The 18394-nt window shown below is 33.5% G+C and overlaps 1 protein-coding gene across 3 annotated transcripts in view; it reads left to right on the forward strand.

Annotated features, from left to right (window-relative positions):
• Positions 1-18394, forward strand: part of CRACR2A (calcium release activated channel regulator 2A) — a 301039-nt gene that overhangs the window by 143843 nt on the left and 138802 nt on the right. For 2 of the 3 annotated variants that reach the window (XM_031939179.1, XM_012550790.3), the window contains exon 3: positions 3431-3682. In XM_031939179.1, coding sequence (XP_031795039.1) covers positions 3452-3682 — 231 coding nt within the window. In that variant the 5' untranslated portion in view covers positions 3431-3451. Of the gene's footprint in view, positions 1-799; positions 829-3430; positions 3683-18394 lie in introns of all 3 variants that reach the window. The other variant, XM_031939181.1, reaches the window with a different exon arrangement.

An 18394-nucleotide genomic window follows, 5' to 3' on the forward strand; every position in this document is an offset into this window, starting at 1 on the left:
TTGCAAAGATGACTGTTGGAAATTATCTTTAGATGTATTTGGAAAAATAAAATACCATTAACAAAAATAATATCTTCCCTCCCTTATTAACAATTTTTCTTTTTAGCCTAACTGCATTTGTTTTGTTCATACCAAAGCTTTTAATTTTCATGTAATCAAAGTTATTTTCCCTTTGGTTAAAATGTCTTACCTTTTTGTTTTTCAACTGTTTAAGTTGTATCTGACTCTTTGTGACCACATTTGGGGTTTTATTCTAATATTCTAAAGTGGTTTTGCCATTCTTTCTCCAGCTCATTTTATAGATGAGAAAACTGAGGCAAACAAATGACTTGTCCAGAACCCACAGCTAATAACTGTCTAAGGACAGTTTTGAATTCAGAAAGATAAGTCTTCCTGACTCCAGGTCCAGCATGTTATCCACTTTCCTGCTCAGCTGCCCAAATTAAAGAATTTTTCTCTTGCCAGTTTCAAAAACTAGATAGAGCACGATATTTAGGGTCAGGTTTAGAATCTTACCTCAGATATTTGCTGGATTAGTGACCATAAGCAAATTGCTTAATCTTTCTGATCCTTAGTTCCCTAATCTGTAAAAATGAGGAAATTATAAGGTACTTTTTCACACTAAATTTACTATATTATGATGATTCATAATTATGGAAGATACTCCAACCCATTTCTTGAAATATTAAAATAGGATATTATCTTTGATAGGTTACTCCTTCATTTTGAACTTACTGTGGTACTTGGTGTAAGATGCTGATCTAAATTTATTTATTTTTTTATTTTCCCTTCTTCCCAGCAATTCCTGTCAACTAGGAAGTCCTTCAAGTAGGTTAATGTTTTATTATTTAATAAATATTGGGCTGTTGAGTTCTGTTTTTTCTGATTATTGTTTTTATAGTCTATTCCATAAAGATTGTAAAGTAATCCACAATAATATAATGATTTGAAATCTCTATATTAATTTATATAGTTTAGTAATTTTTATTATATTGCTGTGATTCAACCATGAGCAAAGAAAATTCATCCAATTATTTAAATCTTCCTTTATGTCTATAAAGAATGTTTTAAAATCATATCCACATGTTGTGTGTGTGTTTTAGTACATTAATTTCCAGATACTTCATGCATTTTTAAGTTATTTTGAATGAGACTTTTCTTTCTATTATGTTTTCATAATTTCTGTTATTGCTAGAAATGCCAAGGAATTTTTTTTATGGATTAATTTTGTATCCTGCTTTTTGTTTTTTTGTATCCTGCTTTTTTATCCTAAGCACTGAACCTGTAATTTCATTGACAGAGAACTATTAGGTGAAACAGCTACCTCTATCAATTCAGGATAGCATCTTCTTTGCAGTTTATGGTTTAAAGAGATGCTGAAGCACTTGAGAAATCACATAATTGGTCCATGATTTTACACAGCTAGCGTTTGTTACAAGTAGGTCTTGAAGCCAGATGGTTTCAAGGGCAGCTTTTTATCCACCAAACTTTATTCATCATCTCATACTGCTAAAATTTTTCTGAAGCTTCTGCCTCAATAGTTCTTTTGCTGACTTTTTGGGATTTTTAAAGTAATTCATTGGAGTCTTTTGTAAATAGGGATAAATTTATCTCCTATAGGACAAGAGGTATCTTTGCTTTACAACAGCATGTACTGAGAAATATTCTAGTCTTTACTGCATATAATAGATTTTAGTTTTAGATATTTTTAAATGGCTTTTAATGTCTATATTTTTAAGGATGGTGACATAAATGAGTGATTCATCAAAAGTCTTCTCTGCATTTATTAACATAACCATATGGTTATTTTATATTAATAAAATTAATTTTACTATTTTCACAACTCTGAATTATTCTTGAATCCTGAGAAAAATCTAACTTGTTCATAGTAAATTATTTTTGGAAATATTTATTTTTTTGTTAGAATTGCATTTAATAATTTTGCATTGATAAAACTGGGCAGCAAGGTGGTATAGAGGATAGAATGGTTGACCTACAATTTAGCAACAAAAATTCTAAATGTGGTCAGAGTCAGATACAAGTGAATAATTGAATGAACAATACCTGTCTCTATACATCCTGTTTTTGTTTTTCTTTTATAGAAGTCATGTGTTCTTTTAATATTAATACTTCATTTCCTTTAAATTATCTTTCAATTATAAATACTATTTTCATTCTTAAGCAGAAGAAAAATTCCTCAGTATGTCCCAATAAACTTGCTTGGTAAATATGTTGGTAAATATGACCAATATTCCTTGACAGAAAGTGGAAGCTCATGGGGAAGGAATACTGAGGTTTCATTCTTTGATTCAGGGTTATCATTCTGTATTGCATTTCCCATGGCTAATTCATAAGGTTTTTACTCTGTTAGACTTCTTGATTTTATGAATTGAGACTGGAGAAAATTTCCTTTTTTTTTTTTTTTGGTCAGGTGAACTGGAACCAGCCTAATTGTGTTTTTTTTTCCTTGTTCTGCTTTGAAAGCTATCAATTCTAATATTTCTTCCTTCCTATTTTCTTGACTTATGGATTTCATTTGTCTTTTGAACAGTTCTGGGATTTCTTGTTATTTTATACTTTCTTGAGATTGTTCTTGTGGTTCAACAACAACAAATGATTACATAATCTCCCTTCCATTTCTTACATTTTATCATTCTAACCTAATCTCATCAGCAGTTCACTTATAAATTACCTCTTAAACTGGGTGACTTTTAGGGTCAGCTAATCTCATTCATTATTTGCTGATTTTCATTTGCTTCAATTTTTGAGAATGACATTTTCTGATGTTTCTAGATGCTGAGACTAAAGCACTGACTATAGCAAGGAAAAAAGTGTTAATTAAGCAATTGATACATGGGGGAGATATTACCACTGAAGTGGAAAAGCTATTCTTCATGAAAGGAAAGAAACAATCATTTATTAAAAGGCTTGTCCACAGTAGAGGTACTAGCTCCTCCATGGTGCATAACACTCCCATCTTGAGATTCAGTAGTTCCTGCTCTTCATAGCTTTGGAAAGGTCACTACCTATATGTGAAAGAAGAAAATTGGATTGAATGATTTCCAAGTTTCCTTCCTGCTCTAATAGTTTATGAACTTTTTGAGGAAAGATTCATTTGGATTTGTGAGTAGATTTGGAAGTAGGACATTTCATCTACCTTTCAATATGAAATAGCTTTTCATTATTATACTATGTCTTCCTTCCCCCTTCAATTGGATACTCTAGTTTTATAAGACATCATGGTAGAAACTTTTAAGTCATTTTTTCTTCACCCTTTTCTGAGCTAATTAGAGAAATGGTTATTGAGAGATGTTGGGGGACCATTGATAAATTGCTTTGCCCTTCATTCTCATCCTCTCTCAGTCTTCCCTCCTTATCTCCCCCACCCCTTTACCTCTCAGTTCACTTTTTCTTGTCTTTTTTCATTCAGGTCCAGGAGCAGATCTGGACCATGGATGGTGATCTGATGGCTACTCCTAAAAAGAGAGCAGTTCGAGGATCCAGGAAAGCCACACTTGCACTTCAGGGGAATGAGACCAATCCCAATTTTCTGGATGACGCGCAGTGGAGTGGGACAAGAGGACAAGACCCAGGCCATCTGGACATGTTGAAGAAAGCTCAGGAGTTCTTCCAGACCTGTGACACAGAGGGCAAAGGCTTCATTGCCAGGAAGGACATGCAAGTAAGAGGATCTGCTTCTGAAGCCAGTGAGAGTTAACCTGTTATCAGGGAGATTTGAGTTAAACTGATGATATTATGGGGCAGCATCCTCCATCCCTATGATCACTAATGACATCTTCTTACAGAAAAGATGACATCTATAGAGCATGGTAGGAAACACACACACATTCAAAGATCTATCAGAAAATCTAGGCTCAATTCCTAGCTATATGGTCATAAGTAAATTACCCACTGAACAATTATAAGATAAGGATAACAATATTTACACTGCCTACCTTATAGAGTTTCCATAAGAAAAGTTCCATATAAACCTTAAAGCACTATAGAAATGTAAATTATTAGTATTTCCTAAGAAGAAAAAAAGTGTATCTTCTTCCCTACCTTCTTCCACAAATATCCGCAAATGATCATTCTCTGCTCTAGAATTTAGAGTATCATGGAATCACAGATTTGGAGCCCAAAGGGATCTAGAGTTTGTCTGGGAGCAACCTATACTGATGATTAAAATAAGATTTCTTAAACTTTTTCCAGTTGCGACACTTTTTTGCCCTAGAAGTTTTATGCAACCCTGGGTATGTAGAAATATAAAATAGGTATACGAATCAAACATTTACTGATAATAAATCATAATTTTGCAACCCCAATATTCAGTTACAAAACCCTATATGTGGTCATGAACCACAGTTTAAAAAACTGGGGATTAAAGGATATAATGTGGGTCAGGATAGCTGAGTAAAGTTTGCTCTTCCCTATATGAATGAATAAATGAAAAAGCATCCATTGAGAGCTTACTATATGCAAAGCACTATGCTAAATGCTGGGGATACATATAGGAAAACAAGACTGTGAGCCCCTTCTCTCAAGGACGGAGGGAGACAATACATAGATGAGTTTCAGATGCAATCAGATAGAAAGATTCCACGGTCCTTAGGGTGCAGTGGGAAAGCAGATGGCAATACATCTTGTTTATTGTTATTCCCAGAGATAAAACCATATCCATTTCTGATGTTAAGCCATTTGACAATGCCAAGATGAGAACTTTATTTGGGTGATGAGAATTTTATTTTTCTTTACTCTTCAGAGGGAAGGGAGGACATGGATGCTATTCCCAAGGTTCTTGAACTTATCTTCTCATCAATGGCAGCTGGTTAGTTCCCAGTATTGGTGATGGGAGGAAAGATGGGTCTATTCTTCTTAAGTATCATTCTTCCTAATGATGATTTGGAGTCCCTGACTACAAATGGGGCTGGTAGTATAGTGATCACAACTATTACCAGGATTCTTAGGCTCAGGGTCCTGGGTTTTCTCCATCTCAGTCTGAAGGGAGGTGATGACTGAAGTGGTGATTGATGGTTTGACTGGCTTAATGCATACCACCTCCTGGCTTTCTCTCAAGATGCCTTGCTGCTTTAGTTAATTTATGACCTTGGAGAAGGAAGAAAGAGAAAAATGAGTTAGCTTAATTTTGAGTATAAACTAGAAATGCTATCTGCTTCCATTTTTGAGTTCATGAAAATATCTCAAGAGTTCTGAAGTAATTCAGTTCATTCAATTTAATCAATGTTTGTTTTAACCTTTATGCATTTTATCATATTAAAATATTAAAAGTTTAGCTTTTAAAAAATTTTCAGTCATTCCAAATTGCCTTCTTCCTTCCCTTCCTCTTTTCTTCCCTTATCTATTGAAAATTCAAGAACTACAATAACTGTTACAAATATGAAGTCACTTAAAGCATATTTACACATTAGCCATATTGGGGAATAGGAGTAGGAGAATACGACAAAGTGAAAGAAAATATATTTCAATTTGTATGAGTTCCTCACTTCTTTCTTAGGTGGACAGCATTTTTTATTTGGAATTGCCTTGGATCATTGGAATGATCAAAATAGCCTAGTTTTTCATAGTTATTTAACCCATGTTTATTAAGGTATGCTTGGTTCTGGAGCAGACACAGAACTGAGATAAGACCTAATCCTTGGCTTTAGGGGTTTGCAGCCGAGAATGGGTAAAAAATTACTTAGATAATTATAGTTTGAGGTAAGGACTATAACTACCATTTACATAAGTAAGTTAAAGTTCATAAAGCACTTTACATATGTTCCCTCATTTGATTCTCATAACAACCTGGTGTGGTAAAAGGTATCATTATCCCCATTTTACAGATGAGGAAACTGAAACAGTGACTTGACCAGGGCCATAGAGCTAATTAGTATTTGAAGCCATTTCAAAGAAAAGTCTTTCTTATTCTAATTCCAACAATTTATCCACTGTACCATCCACTTTACAAAGCAAAGTGAAGTGTCTGGTCTATTGGAGATGGGCATCATCAGCCCTGCAGATTGATTTTTGGGTGAGGTGGATTGGAATTAGAATTTCTGGAATGCATAGGAATTGAGAATGCCTAGAGAGATAGAGGAAATTCCAGGTATAAGGGGCAGCATGACAGTGCAGAGTTGCAAAAGCACTGGACAGAATGATCCATTCAGAATGGAACACCAAATATGTGATTGGAATCAAACTGGGAAGATGATTAATATTTAATGGAGAACCTTGGATGCCAGGTTAAAATGTCTGAACTTACAACTGGAAGCCAATGAGCCAATGAGCAGAGGAATGATACATACTTACATAAGAAAGAGTATTATGTATATGAAGGATAGATAATGTGTCAGATTTGATTCTGCAGCTTACCAACCACAATCCTTAGGCAATTTATTTTACTTCCCTGGGCCTCAGATTTCTTATTTGAAAACATGAGGGAGCTGGATAGACTCTAGACTCCATTGCAGCTCTAAGTCCTGCATCAGTATCTATTTGGAATTCTACTCCAGTGTTGCTTCTAATTAGGATGAGTTTGAGCAGTTCTCATCTCTTGGGCTCTCAGTTTCCCCATCTGTAAGAGCATTAACCTCTAAAGTCCCTTCTAGTTTTAAATCTTTTATCTAATGATCCTAATTATATTACCACCAAATGATCTGGAAGGTATCTTCACAGATCGTGCTGTCTATCCCCCTGCTTCAGAAACATGATAGCACTACACTATATTGCCATAGAAAGAACTGCTCACCTTCTTAATTTTCTGAAGTCATAGCCATTCCATATGCCCAAATTATTTAATCTCTCTCTTCCTCAATTTCCTCACTTGTAAAATGGAGATAATATCACCTACTTCCCAGAATGGTTGTAATATTAGAATGAGATACGATTTGTAAATTGTTTTGCAAAACTTAAATTTATAAATATATGTTGGTATACAAATATTTATAAGTACATGTGTATAAAATGCTAGCTATTATTATTAAATAATTCTTCTTAGAGTCTTATGTAAATCCCTTGTATTACAGTCATAATTTCACCTAGAAATTCATAGAGAAAATGGAACCTTTAGTGCAACCCTAGAAAAACAAATTTCCCATTTTGTATTTTATCTCTAAGACCATTGAAAAACATTTTCTGTAGTGACACTATATTTATACTTGAAAAACAGCTATATACAACACATAGCTGACAAATTGTTTAAAAAATAGTTATCTTTTTACAAGAGACATAAGTTGGATGATGAAATGATTCAATATCTCTATTATCCTTAAATATGATGTTTGTTTTGGGGTGAGACTTGAGGGTTCCAAGTTGGCACTTTGGATGAAAGTCTATATCTTGCCTGTCTCTCTCAGTCTCAGGGTTCATCCTTTGAAGGCTTCCATTGTAGTTTAGTCCACTATCTTTTTTGCTAAAGGAGAAAATAAGGATTGAAAATTGTCACCCATTTCCTATGATATTCAGATTAACTGTATATAACAATTAATGATGTGTAATTTATTTCTATTTTGTAAAGACATCTCTAGCATTAGATGGGACAGACAGATGGCACAGTTGATAGAATTCTGGCCTAGATTTAGGAGAAATTGAGTTCAAATGTGGCCTCAGACATGCTAGCTATGTGATTCTGGGCAAGTCACTTCTCCCTGTTTGCCTCAGTTTCTTCATCTGTAAAATGAATTGGAAAAGGAAACAACAAACCACTCTGTCCTTGCCAAGAAAATCCCATCTGGGGTCACAAAGAGTAAGACATGACTGAAATGATGGAACAAAGCATTAGACTGTGCGTGAGAAGCTATTAACAAAAGTACTTTTGGAAACCTTTGACAAACCTCAATTCCTGCTTCTTAACTCCATAATTAACTATCACAGATTTGTGGGGGTGTTTTTAAATAGTATAATCAACTCTTAATCAGCCATACTAATGGAGAAGAGATGAGGCATAGAGAATGCTAGCAAGGTAGCCCCAATTTGGAAACTAAGAGAGTGTTCTATTGAGGAATGACTAAATAAATCATGTTATATAAATATAATGGAATATTTTTATGTCATAAGAAATGATGAAATGAATAATTTCGGAAATAACTTGGAAGATTTTTTATGAACTGAAGCAGAGTGAAATGATCAGGGCTAGGAGAACAATTCATACAATAATAGAAATATTATAGAGAAGAAAAAATAACCTTTGAAAGATTTTACAGCACTGATCAATGCAATGATAAGCCAAAATGCAGAAAAACACACATTTTTGAACATGACTTGTGTGAGAACTTATATTTTACAGGCTATGGAGATATGTATTAAGGAATAATTTTTTATTTATTCATAGTTTACTTAATAGTTCGAGGCCATGAGAGGGACAGATTAATTTTAAATGTATTTATGATTTGAAAAATTAAAAAAAATTGAAAAGAGAATACTAACCAAGGGATAAGCTTAAAACAAAAAGCATATTTATTTGATTTTGGAATTTAGTTAGGCATAATCAAAGACACTTTTTCCCACTCTTCCAACTTTACTCCCTCACCTCCAACCAGGTACTGATTTTAGGTAGGAGGCAAGAGTGGCTATTTTGGGGAAACCACAAAGCTAATAACCCACCTAATGGGTGACAACTGTGTTTTTATTTCTAATAGCCTAACTCACGTGATTGTTCTGGATAAAAATCCGTTGAAAACACTACTATTTAGTCATGCTCAACTCTTCATGACCATATTTGCAGTTATCTTGAAAAAGATAATGGAGTGAATTAATATCTCTTTCTTTAGCCCATTTTACAAATAAGGAAACTGAGGCAAACAGGTTAAGCTGACTTGTTCAGGATCACACAAGTAGGAAGTGTCTGAGATCAATCTGAATTCAGATCTCATTGCCTCCAGGCCCAGAGTTCAAGTCATGCTTCTGATATATACAAGCTCTATATGACTCCGGCAAATTTCTCAATCCTTTAGGGGTGTAAAATCCTAAATTTATAAATCACCTGCATTTCTGGAGGAAGTTTTCTTACCTTCCTTGTATCATTGAAATCAGAGGTTCATTTCCTATCTTCCTATTATTAACTTCTGAAGTCTTTATGTATCTATTGGGTCTATACAGGCTGTAATAATGGACTTCAAAAGATGTTCTAATATGAAGAAACATTAGTCAGCTCTCAAAAATAAGCAATCAATTTTTAAATTTCTATGGAAAGCTTTTGTGTATTGTAATTTGTCTGTAGTAAAAATAACTTTCAATTCCTTGTGGGCATGATCCTGCCTCTGCCCAATTACTTTGTGGATCTCAGCAGTGGTCTGTTCCTTTGCATGACTTCACCGCATTATTGATATTACTCCCATCCCTTTACTCTCACAGCTAGATTAGCCTGCACATTGCTAGGAGAGAGACTGGCAGGAAGCTTTAAGTCGAGTGGGGAAAACCAAATGGAGCTAAAAGTAAGGCCCTTCCTTCTAAAGCAGAAAAGGGAACAGATTCAGTGGGATATTGTATTGTCTTAGATAGGCTTAGAGAGATGGATAGAGAAAAAAAATTAGTCAAAAGGATTCCCTGGCTCTGACATTTCCTAGCTGATGACCAAGAGGAAGTCCCTTTCAACCTTTCTGAGTCTCTATTTCCTTATCTGTAAAATAGAAATTATAATGTTTACTCTAGTTATATATATCATGGGTTGTGAGAACACTACACACAAGAAATGTTTTCCTCTAATTCACTTAAGGCAGTGGTTCTCAAAGTATGGTCTAGAGAATCCTGGGGATCTCTGAAACCCTTTTAGAGGGTCCACAAATTCAAAAATAGTTTTTATTTCCAATATGGTAAATGTCTATAAATATAATCCAGATAAACAAAAACTTTTTGTAGAGATCCTCAATAATTTTTAATAGGATAAAGATACTGAAAACAAAAGTTTGAGAACCACTGACTTAAGGTATGGTATGGCATCAGACTCTAATGAATAAAAAATTAATTCTACCAAACAAAAAAACTAAAAAGAGCCTATATGGACAGAGCTTAGTAAAGTGGCAAGGATGAGAGTCAGCTATGCTGGTACGGTAATATCTTTTATGCCAGTCCCATCTGCCAAGAGGCGGATTGGTCTATATCCTTGGTCTGGCTATACAAATTTTGTTTTGGAAAGAGATATTCCTTTGCCAGAGTTTGTTCTGAGCTTCCTCTTGGGCCCATGGGGAATCAGAAGCAGGAGCCCGGATCTCTACAATAATCTCTACTCCAACAGACAATGGAGGAACAATGAGTGAGAACTGGGTATGGATCCAAAGAAAAAGTTGAAGGCTTCCATGGAATTTATACCACAGTCAAACTGACCCATTATCTAACCCTCAAAATATGTTTTGTGTTTTTTGCCTCCATATCTTTGTTTATGCCATTCTTTGTGCCTACAATGCCCTCCATTCTTTGAAGCGCAATTCAGATAGCACTTCTTTTTGAGGCTTTCTCTGATGTTTCTGAGGTAGTAATGATCTTTCTTTTAAAACCTCACATATTACTTTCTTTTGTAACTTTATAATGTACTTACACTATACTATTTAATAGTGTGTGTTCTAATTATTTGTGTGTATATTTTTTATATTCCTACTATGTCATAAGTTTCATGAACACAGAAGTCTAAGCTTGCTATCACCACTAGAGCCTAGGAAGGTGTTTTGTACACAGTAGGTACTCAACAAATGTTTGTTGAATTGAATTGTCAACCAATTGTGAGATGACTAGGGGTTTAAGACAGATAGCATCCTCAAGAGTTTTTACCATGGTCTAGCTGTATATGATAAGCAGAAATCTTGAACAGATATAGTCTTGAATATAAGAGATTACACATTAATATTACTTATGGGGGGGGCAGAGCCAAGATGGGAGAAACACAGGATTTTCTCTCTTTCTTTCCCCTTTATAATATATGAGCCCAAAAATAGTCTTGACTGCTACTTAAAAAAGAAGTAGGAACAACCCACCCCAAGAAAATCTGCAGTCTCCCAAAAAGGTTGGTTCCGGGGCCAGAATCGGAATGGGGGGGTTTCGAGGAGTCTCAAACGAGGGGTGAAGGCCAGATCTCAGCATATGGCAGCCCCAACCCGGCAGGGTTTTCCCTTGGGAGTTGTGATCCTGCACGGCAGGGGGAAGCCCGGTTACCCAATCTGCGCAGTGGGGAGCCGGCTTGGGCCTAGAGTTTTGGCCGTTTGACGGCGGGAACACTGGGCAGAGTTTGTGGGGTCTGGTCAGCTGCTAATACCGTCCCCCAAGAGGTCCGGCCTGGGGCGGTGACATTTCCAAGTTCTGCCCAGGGCAATCGATAATCCCCACCCTCTAAGCAGTTTGAAGCTCGGCAGTGCTGAATCCCTCCTTTGGGGGGAAGGAAAACTTCTAATTCCCTACCTTTGGAGCCGGAAATCAGTTTACATCTCTCCCTATTCTGCAGAGGAAGCTGGTAACCCCTTTGCCTAGGAGACCCACCCTAAAGGGAAACATAATAAAAAGATGAAAAGAAAATCGACACTTCTATGCAGAAAAAGAGCAGGTCACAAACCTGAAGAGACCTCAAAACAGCAAACATGCATCAATGTCCTCCTTACATGATACCTCATAAAGAGACCATTAAAAGTCCAAAAAGAATTAGAAGATAAATGGGGAAAGGAAAGAAAGCCTTAAGAGCAACAACTTCCTGAAATACGAATTGAAAAGAAAAAATTTCCCAGGAAGTAGGAAACAAAATTTGTTGGAAAAATAAAGAACTCAAGAAATGGATCTAATTGGAAAAATAATTCACAAAAAAAATTAGTGAAAAAAAAATTCCAAGACCAAAACAATACATTCAAAAACCAATTGGACATTACAGAAAAAGAAAAAAAGCTATTGAAAAAATAATTTTTAAAATTAGAACGAACAAATTGAAACTAATGATTCTTGAGACAGCAAGAATCATCAAAAGCAAAAAAAATGACAAATGAAAAACCAAATTATCTACTTCAAAAAACGAAGACTTGGAAAATAGATCAAGATAATCTGAGGTTATTGGACTTTCTAAAACTATGATGAAAAAAAAGAGCCTAGATATTTTTTAAAAAATCATCGAGAACTGCCCAGATGTAATAGAATCAGAAGGAAAATAGGCTTGAAAAAATTAGCCCTTCTGAAAGAAACCCTAAAATAAAAAACCCCAAGGAATATTGGGAAAATTTGAACTATAAGATTAAGGAAAAAATTTTACAACGCCAAAAAACCATTTAAATACCGAGGTGCCAATAAGGATCACCCAAGATCTGGCTGCCCCCAATTAAAGGAAAAGAATGAATGATATTCGAAACACAAGAACTTGAATGACCAAAATAAACACCCAGCTAAGTTTGAGCATTTTCTTCCAGGGAAGAAGATGGACATTTAATGAAACAAAATGAATTCATTTGTTTCTGAAGAAAACCAAACTAAACAAAAAATTTGACTAACCATAGAACTCAAGAGATGCAGAGTAAAAAATAACTCTTGAAATTGTATTTCTGTTGGATATCAAAAGAAACATGTATAATTTGATTATGAATAACAAAAAAGGGGGAAATATGGAAAAGGGATGATGGCAGAATAAGGTGGGAAGGAGGTAAAAAGAAAACCACATCCCCGAGGCTAAGGAAACTTATCATATCTGAGGGAATTTGGGAGAGGGTTGTGAATCTTACTCTACAAGTTCCAAAGAAAAAATAATTACATTTGTTTTAGAAAAATTCTCTCCCCCCATTAAAAAGGGGGAGAGGAAAAGGAAAAGAAAAAGAGTAATAAGGGAAGGAAGGGGAAAGACTCAAAGGGGGAGGGAGGGATTAAAGAGGATAAGACGGATACAAGAAAAGTTTAAAAAGGGGGAAAGAGGGTTGGGGAGGAAGAATAAGTAAAGCACAATCTGGGGGATTAGGATAGGAAATAAATTTAGTAATTTAACCTAAATGTAAATGGGATGAACTCCTAAAGAGGAGGAATAGAACTGGATAAAATCAGAACCCTTCAATATTTGTTTACAAAAACACAAAAGCAGGGGACATATAGGTAAAAGTAAAAGGCTGGAGCAAAATCATTATGCTTGGTGAAAGTCAAAAAAGAGGGTAGCCATCCTTTATCTCAGATCAAGCAAAAGTAAAAATTGATCTAATTAAAAAGAGATAAGGAAGGAACCCCATCCCCAAAGGGTTAATAAACAACGAAGCAATATCAATATTAAACATATATACCAATGGGACTCAACTTCCTAAAGGAAGTTAAGAGGTTGCAAAAAAAGAACAACAAAACTTAATGTAGGAGATCTCAACCTTGACTCTCAGAATTAGACAAAACAAACCACAAAACAAATAAGAAAGAAATTAAAGGTAAATATTATTAAAAATTAGGTATGTTGGATCTTTGGAAAATTGAATGGGAAGAAGGAATAAATTTTCTTCTCAGCAGTTCATGGAACCTATTCAAAAATTGACCATATATTAGGACATAAAGACCTCAAATTTCAAAAAGAGAAATAAAATCTTTCTTTTCAATCATGATGCAATAAAACTAATTCAACAAAAAGTTGGGAAATAAAAAAAGTAATTGAAACTAAACAATTATCTTAAAGAATGATTGGGAAGGAAATTATAGATACAATTAATAATTTCAAAGATAATGACAATGATGAGACATCATACCAAAATTTGTGGGGGGGTAAAAGGGGAATTTATTCCGAGGCCTTGTAAAAAGAAAAAAATTAATGAATTGGGAAAAAAAAACAAAAAACAAGACCAAATTAAAACCCCAATCAAATACTAAATTGGAAATTTAAAAAAAAAAAAAAAATTTAAAAATAAAAAAAAACATTAATAAAAAAATTTGGTTTTAAAAAGCCAATAAAATAGTAATTGGTAAATCTGATTGAAAAAGGAGGGAGGAAAATGAAATTTAGTCTTAAAAATGAAAAAGGGGTTTCCACCAAGAAGAGGAAATTAAAAAAATAAAAAATTTTTTTTCCTTTTAATAAATTTTAAAATTGAAAATTAACCCCCAAAAAAAGACTTCCCAACTAAAGAGGAAAAGTAAATTTTTGAAAGATTTAGAAAAGAAAAGAAAAAAAAAACCTCCCTAAGAAAAATCCCCAACCAAATGGATTTAAAATTGAATTTCCAAACAAAAGAACAATTGGCCCCAAATCAATTTTATTTAAAAATAAATAAAGGGCCTAATTCCCTTTAAAAACCTTTATGAACCAAACCATAAAAACAGAAAAAATTTAAAATTCCCAAAATTATTAAAACAAATAAGATTGAAAAAAGACTAAAACACCGAATCATAACAAGAGGATTTATAAGGAATGAGGGCTTTAAATTAAAAATAAAAAAATTGGCCATGTTAATAAAAATTAAAAAAATAGTATTTAAGAAAAAAAGATTTGATAAAATCAAAACCATTAAAACCTTGGGAATAAATGGTTTTCCTTAAAACCCCAGATCTATTTAAAAAATAGAAAAATCAAATTAATTTGGGAAAAATAAATAAGTCAAAACAGGTTCATATCACCTTAATTTAAATTGATTAAAAGAGAAAATAAGACTAAAAGAGTTAAAAATAAGAATGGCAAGAAAATTAAACCCTTTGGATAATAAGGAAATTAAAAATAAGTTTCTGTAAAATTATTGAAAAATAATTTGAAAGGGTTTTTATAAAAAAACCCAAATAATCTACATTCTTTATTCCTAAAACCAACTAGATTCAAAAAATTTTAAATAATTCCTGAAATAAAAAAATTTAGGAAAACCCAAAAGGGAAAAAAATTTAAAAAATTAAAATTTTAAAATTAACGTTAAAAAAAAAATTAAAACTTTGGATGGCAAAAATAATAAAAAATATTATTTAAAAATTAAACCTAAACCCCCAAAAAATTTTAAGGAAAAAAAAACAAAGTTTAATAAAAAAAAGGAAAATTTAAAATTAAAAAAAACAAAGATGGTCATTACCAGATCAAATAATTTAAAGGGCAGCAGTTAAAAATTTTTATTTAAGGAAAATTAGGAATTTTGGAATAGATTGGGTTAAGGAAAAATATAAAAAAAACCTAGTCTTTGAAAAAATAAAATTTTTGGGATAAAACTTAATTTTGTAAAAAACTGGGAAAATTGAAACAAATGGAAATAGCATTGTCCATAAACCCTATAAAAATAAGAAATTTCCTAAAAAAAAATTTATTAAAAATTAAAAAGGGAAATCTCGATGGGAAGGGAATTTTTGCCAAAGAAAGAATAACATAAAAAAAAATTTATTAACCAAACTAAGTTTTAACAAAACAAAATAATGGCAAGATTGAAGGAAAAATAAGGGGAAAATATTTTTAAGATTTCTGAAAAGGCCCTTTAAAATTTGAAATTAACTAATTTTAAAAAAACACTAAAATTAAAAAGGTCAATTTTGAACAGAAATTCTGATAAGAAATTAAAAATTTTTAAAGAAAAAGATGAACAATTTTTAATGGGTGTTAAAAATGAACATAACCCTTGATTCTGAAAGGAAAAAATAATGAAATTTTGGGGGGGAAAACACAGGTATTTTTGGGTTGGAAGTAACCATTTTGAGGTAGTTTGAATATGTCAAGTTATAAACTTAACCCATAAGGTTTACTCTGGGATTAACCAAATTTAAAAAAAAGGGGCCATTAAAAATTTTTGGCAGTTTTTGTAGTGGCAGAAATGAAACTGAAGGATTCCCACCATTAGAATCTAATTTTTTATGAAAAATTTGGAATTTTTTTTAAAAGAAAAGGAATTCAGAAAGGGCTGAAATTTTAACAGAAATATGTGGGAAATAAGGGACGGGAATATTTATAATTTAAAAATACGATTGCCATTTATGGTGGATTAGAAAGGACAAAAATCATTTTAATGGGCGTAAGAACGAATATATCCCGAAAAAAACCGGGAAAAAAAAACCCCCCCAAAAATTTATTTATAACCCCATTTGATTTTTCAAAGTAATTGCAATTTTTGTTGGTTTTTTGTAACAAATAATTTTTGTCTTAAACATTTGATTAGTTTTTTTAATTTTTAAATTTAAAACCCCCAAAGGGGTGGGTTTGGGAAGAGGTAAAATTAACGAGGTTTGGAATTTTTCTTAAAGCCCATGTTATTCCTAAAAAAAATAAAAAAAAAAACCCCCCAAAAAAATTTTAAGGGAGAATTTTAAACTCCGTATAAAATATTAAATTTAAATAATGGCTTCCTTTAAAATTTTAAATTTCCATTTGATTTTGGAAAATCCTGGGAGGAGGTCTTTTATTTTCCCCAATTTAAGGGAAAATAAAAAAAAAAATTTTGATTCCCAATAATAAAGGAAAATGATAGGCTATTTAAAAGGGGACCAATGTGATTCCCCAGAATGAGAATAGCCAAAAGAAAGCCCTCAGAAATATCTCAAAACCTTTCCCCCAGATTAAATGAATTAAAAATTTTTTATGGAGGGGTTTTTTTTAAAAGAAATATAAGTTTCCATTTAAGATGGTGATATGGAAAGTCATAGAGGAGCCACTCTGTAGAGTATTTTCTACAGATACTCTAGAAAAGGTTTTAAAATAATACCAAACAGATTGTTGATCAATAAATCCAAAGGGAAGCTGCAGTAAGTGCTTTACTCAGTCCAAAACTTGACAAAAAGAAAGCCAGAAGACTGTGGGATTGCTCCACCAGGAATGCCAGAATAAGCTCAAAAGAAACAGCATCTCAGATAAAATATCTGCCAGCACTTGGACCATAGAAGGTGCAGAGGTCTCTGGAACCTGCAACATTCTGAATTGGGAAGAAGAAGGTTAAAATGAGGAAGCAGAGTACTCAGAGACCTACAATGCTCTGAACACTCTGACCATAATATAACTCCTGTTATCCAAGACCTAGGGAATATAAAAGTTGATGTACTCTGACCCGAAGTGCTTCAGAGGACCTCGAGATCTGTTGTACTCACTTATGGGGTAGAAAGACCTTAGAGCTTGGAGAAAGAGGGTATAGGAGAATCAGAGACCAATGGGGCTCTGATCATTCTCTATAACCAGAACTAGGAATTATAGTGTTCTAACTGGAAAAGTCCAGGGCTGGAAGTCTGCAACAATCTGACCTGAAATTCCAGACGATTCTGAAGACCACAGCCTTCTAAATGCAAATGATCCAGGGGAGTCTTAAACCTTTTGGTATTCTGAGTAGAGATATATCAGGGCATAAATAGTAGTACCCCAGGTAATCAAAGTAAGGACCCAACAGTGCCTGATTATCTCATCTCATCCAAAGGGATAGAATGGAGTCTACAAATGATATTGCTAAAAATATTGCTAAAAAAAATCAAAAAAGAGAATTTAAGACTTATTGGACTCTCTCCATGACCAAACAAAAAACCTGGCTACCATATTTTTAAAAATTATAAAAGAAACAACCCAAATCTATTAAACCCAGCTATGGTGGTTAACGCCTCTGATCCCTGTAACTGGGAAGACTGAGACTGATAGATGACTGGAGTTTAGTAATTCTGTGATATATGGGTTAAAGTCAATGAAGTGTCTGTGCTAAGGATGATAACATTATGTTGAGTCCCTAGCAAGCTGGCAGGGGAGGGTAGAGAGCACCAAGTTGCTTAAGGAAGAAGAAGTCAGAGCAGGTCAAAGTTTTCATGCTGATCAGTAGTGAAACCTGACCTATGAATGACTGCTGAGACCCAAGAGACATAGAGTCAGAGACAGATAGAAAGAGACAGAGACAGATGGAGACAGAGACAGAATGGAAATGCAAGAATCCACTGGCTTTCTCATGAAAGATAACCCAAAAGGAAATTTCCCTGGAATATCATAAACCAAATCCAGAGATTCTAGGTCAATGGGAAATATTGCAAATGATCAAAACACTGAACAGCTAATACTTTTAAGGAGATGAAATCTTGTAATACATTTTTTGAGAGAGCAAAAGAGCCTACAAAAGACTAGTCCTTTAAGATTATATTTAGTCTTCAGGGTAAAAAAAAAAAAAAAGAAAAAAGAAGAATCTTGAAATATAATGAGACCTTTCAGGATGATGAAAAGACCAGATTTAATAGAAATTTTGAGATACAAAATTAGAAAATGAGAGAAATCTAGAAAGGTAAATACACAAGCAACTGGAAGGGGTTAAACAATGACCAATCACTTGCATTTTAACAGGGGGAGAAGAGACTAAGGTCTCTTATGAACCCTAATTTCTTTAGGAGAGTACTAAAGGACAAGCAGAGAACCTTGGGAAAAGATAATTTTAGTTTTCTATTTCTATAACTTTAAGAATAGAAAAAGAAGAAAGAAAAAAGAAATGCAGCAGGGAAGAAACAAGGAGAAAGGAGCAAAAGTCATTTTTTTATTTTTTATAGCTTTTTATTGACA

Source organism: Sarcophilus harrisii, chromosome 5 (genome assembly GCF_902635505.1).
Source record: "Sarcophilus harrisii chromosome 5, mSarHar1.11, whole genome shotgun sequence".
NCBI lineage: Eukaryota > Metazoa > Chordata > Mammalia > Dasyuromorphia > Dasyuridae > Sarcophilus > Sarcophilus harrisii.